General features: G+C 38.5%; 1 protein-coding gene and 1 long non-coding RNA gene across 2 annotated transcripts in view; one reads left to right on the forward strand and one right to left on the reverse strand.

Annotated features, from left to right (window-relative positions):
- Nucleotides 1-2,922, forward strand: part of serpinb1 (serpin peptidase inhibitor, clade B (ovalbumin), member 1) — a 7,037-nt gene extending 4,115 nt beyond the window's left edge. The window contains exons 6-7 of the mRNA XM_032525905.1: nucleotides 1,737-1,904; nucleotides 2,135-2,922. Of these exons, the coding sequence (XP_032381796.1) occupies nucleotides 1,737-1,904; nucleotides 2,135-2,542 (576 nt within the window). The 3' untranslated portion in view covers nucleotides 2,543-2,922. The remainder of the gene's footprint in view (nucleotides 1-1,736; nucleotides 1,905-2,134) is intronic.
- LOC116695577 (uncharacterized) overlaps nucleotides 1-4,129 on the reverse strand; it is a 24,904-nt gene that overhangs the window by 15,175 nt on the left and 5,600 nt on the right. Inside the window, exon 2 of the long non-coding RNA XR_004333499.1 lies at nucleotides 3,628-3,633. This is a non-coding gene — a long non-coding RNA (uncharacterized LOC116695577). The remainder of the gene's footprint in view (nucleotides 1-3,627; nucleotides 3,634-4,129) is intronic.

The following is a 4,129-nucleotide window of genomic DNA, read 5'->3' on the forward strand; positions in this document are numbered from 1 at the left end:
TAAAAGTAGAAGTACTGATTTAACTTCTATACTTAAGTAAAAGTAACAAAATACTTGGAAATTTACTTAAAGTATGAAAGTAAAAGTAGACTTGCGAATGACAACTATTTTTAATGCAAGTTCCCTGGACCACTTGAATGTTAATAGAGTACAAGCTGAGAAACTTCAGTGGACATGGAAAAAAGGCTCTTTATTCTTTAAATGCCATGGACTACATTTTAAATGGATGTCTGCCAGTTGGCTTAAAACATCCCAAATATGATTAGTGAGACTGGGACAGGTTAATAAGATTCTGGCTGAGAAGCAAGACATGAATTCAGTTGTTATTCTGTTAGAATTCTGTGTATATTCTCATCCAATTAGATTGAATTCGGTAGTGATGACGCAAACAATAATAACGGTAACTCCAGTGAAATTATTTGAAACTTGTTACTGAGGACTAGTTTAGGACTGCATTTAGAGCTGATTCTGGTTTCCAACTTGAGCCCAGGTGTGTCTGTTAGAACACGGACGGAGACAACTTCTCTCTGTTGATGCTTCATTACAATCAAGCAACAGTAGAAACATGGGCGTGGGTAGCTCTGCTATGGCTGTGTGTGTGTGTGTGTGTGTGTGTGTGGGTGGGTGTGTTGTGGTGTGTGTGTGTGTGTGTGTGTGGTGTGTGTGTGTGTGTGTGTGTGTGTGTGTGTGGTTCTGCAAAGAAAAAATAACATTGTAAAGGCTACCATACACAATCATAGGAAAGATATATTGCTAGACATGATAACAAAAACCACTATTAATTCCATTATCTTAATGCACTGTAACTATAGCATGTAAAATCCCCCAAATACAAACGTGAGCAAGAACGTTCAATAATCGCCTTTATTGAATCAACAGCCAGGTGCAACCTAGCTAACAGGTGAAGAACAAAACAACAAATTCACTAGCTAACTTATTTTAAATTTGCCAGAACTATAGATCAATAAAACAACAGGCTTAAATGAACTGACATTTTTTAAATGACATAAATTATACGACTTACAGTTCTAAAAGACACGCACAGTCTCAGCTGATTGGACTGGACAGCTAGTCCCTTCTACTTTTCTCTCACTTTTGTCTCTGTGTGACGCGCGCGCCCGCTCGCGGTGTGAGGCGCGTGTCCACGCTATTCTCCGACGTGCACTCACAATCACACCTGATAGACGACCTTTTGCACAAAACTAAAGTAACCAGCCAATTTTGCAAAGTGTAAGGAGTAGAAAGTACCGATATTTGTGTTAAAATTGTCGCCACAAAAATAAATAGTAAAGTAAAAATATCAGAATAATCTAAGTAGGCCTACAGTAAGGAAGTATTTGTACTTTGTTACTTCCCATCTCTGAGCAGGTTACAGTTTAAGTGGATACCAACATTAATCACAAACTAAAAGGGTTTACAAAAGTGACAGTAATGTCAGTAATTGCGAGGTTATATTGACTTGCGCTAAACATGTATCTAAGCAAACCACGTGACGATGCTCAAACATATCTCACATACAATACTCAAAGGTATCTAAACATATAGGGATTACACCAAACGACTCACTTTTCAGCAGTGACGCACACATCACACCCAGCTGTTGTCTCCCTCTCGCTCCGCTGCGCAGCTCTCTTGAGGTGACGGCTGGAAATGTTCATGCTGACGCATGCGCACAGGAACGGTCTTTCCATCAAACGTGTTCAGATCATCTGTGATTTTTGTTTCTTGCATGTCAGAATGAGGCCAAGCCGGTGGAGATGATGTACCAGATGAAGAAGCTGCCCTACAACTACATCCCTGAGCTCGGTCTGCAGATCCTGGAGCTGCCGTACGTGGATGAGGAGCTCAGCATGTTCATCCTGCTGCCTCAGGAGTCCACGGACGGCTCTGACCCTCTGCTGAAGGTACGCAGCCCAGAAGCAACTAACTACGCTCACAGGGAATGTAATAGAAGCTGTGATCCATACATTATGAACCATTTGCACTCTTGGAAAAGTATAGAATCAATATAACTTAAATGCAGAATAAAAACTCTGACATTACCCATGGTTTTGCATCTTGCAAAAGAGATCTTGATCTCAATATTATACTGTGTGTGTGTGTGTGTGTGTGTGTGTGTGTGTGTGTGTTCCAGCTGGAGACTGAGCTAACAAGGGAGAAGCTGGACGAATGGACCAACAGGGGAAACATGGACGTCCACTCAGAAATCCTGGTTCACCTGCCCAAGTTCAAGCTGGAGGAAGACTACGAGCTGAACGAGCCTCTGATCAAACTGGGCATGACAGACGTGTTCTGTGGGGCAAGGGCCGATTTGTCCGGCATGAACGGGGAACGAGGACTCTTCCTGTCTACAGTGGCCCACAAGGCCTTTGTGGAGGTGAACGAGGAGGGGACGGAGGCGGCTGCAGCCACAGCAGGCTTGATAGCATTCTGTATGTTGAGGGAGGAACACTTCACAGCTGACCACCCCTTCCTCTTCTTCATCAGGCACAATAAGACCAGGTCCATCCTCTTCCTCGGCAGGTTCTCGTCTCCTCAGTAGACAGAACCAGCTGAGGAAGATGTTGGGCCAATTCAAATAAAAAATGTGCTAAATTCTTTAAACGGAAGTTTAATCTTCTGTGATGTTTTGCCAATTGAAGAACTGCATTTTTTGTTTGCATTTGCACTGAAATCATAGACGTAGCTATTGGAATTTCAGTGTTTTTGGTTGAATTAATAGTGAATTGAATCTAAGTGAATAAAGTAAAAGACTTTTGGGGTTTTAAAGTGACTACAGTTTTTATCTGAACTTTTTCTTTAGTTGAAAGTATTTCTAATGAAATGTGTTCACAGTGAGGTCTGTGGAGTATCCAGAGGAAGTTTCTTGAAAAACAAATGGAGCACATTCACAGCAGTGAAAAACAAGATGGAAGGAAAAAAGAAAACAAATGTATTTAAAATTTTGCTAAACTGATCATTTTTGTTAACAGGATGAACACTACATCAAAACTTAATGACTCTTAATAAAAATAGTACTAAGGTTGTTATCCCCCCTGTTGTCCTCGGGTTAAATTTGACCCATTTTCAAAAAGTCTCTATCAAAAAACTGGGTTTCTTTCAACAAATTGTCCCAAAAAAATAACGTGGGGGGGGGGGGGGGGGGGGGGGGAGACCCAGAAAGACAAAAAGCTGCCTGGTCGACAGGAAGACAACACGAGGTGTTGGACAAACGGACCTATTGGGTGATGTTAACATAGCACAAAAAGCCACTTTCCATGTATCTGTAATTTTTCTAATTTTTTAATAAAACAATTTGATCCATCTTTTTAAAGTGAGCTGCTGTTGTCCTAAGGGCGTCCCTCAGACATTAAGAGTTACCAACTGCTGACTTTTAGTGGTGAGAACAAAGTGCAAAATGAGCAAAGTGTAAAAAGGGCCATCTCTGTGGGTGCGGTCCCATCAGTATGGAGCTAGAACTGTTTCTTCATCACATGCAAGAAAAAAAAAGATCTGAGAGAAGAAGAAAAAAAGGTTTGAGAGAAAAAAAAAAGTTTGAGAGAAAAAGTTATCACACTGATAATTAAAACATTTTATGAGAGAAAAAAAAATATTTGAGAGAAAAAGTCTTCATACAAATAGAAAGACAAATCTCTCAAAACACTTTTTTTTTTAACTCTCAAATATTTATTTGTTGCTATCAGTGTGAAAAAAAATTCCCTCAAAAAAAAGCGGTTTTCTCAAAACGTAAAATGTCTCTCAAAATATTTTTTTAACTATAACATTTATATATTTTGCTATCAGTTTGAAAAAAAAAAATCTCAAAACACTTTTCTTCTCAAAAGCAAAAAATATATATTTGAGACTTTTTCTCTCAAATATTTTTCTCTCATAAAATGTTTTTTTCTATCAGTGTGAGAACTTTTTTTTTCACTCAGATCTTTTTTTTCTTCTCTTGCATGTAATAAAGAAACAATTCTAGCTCCATATAAATTCAGCTTGGATTACGACTCCACCTTAGCAAGGAGAGCTTGAATATAACATATTAATAAAGAATAGCTCTTGGATTTTTTTAACCTGTTTACATAATAATGTTAAGTTATACAAATATATATATATATATATATATATATATATATATATATATATA

The sequence above is a fragment of the Etheostoma spectabile genome, chromosome 9, assembly GCF_008692095.1.
Source record: "Etheostoma spectabile isolate EspeVRDwgs_2016 chromosome 9, UIUC_Espe_1.0, whole genome shotgun sequence".
NCBI classification, from domain to species: Eukaryota; Metazoa; Chordata; class Actinopteri; order Perciformes; family Percidae; genus Etheostoma; species Etheostoma spectabile.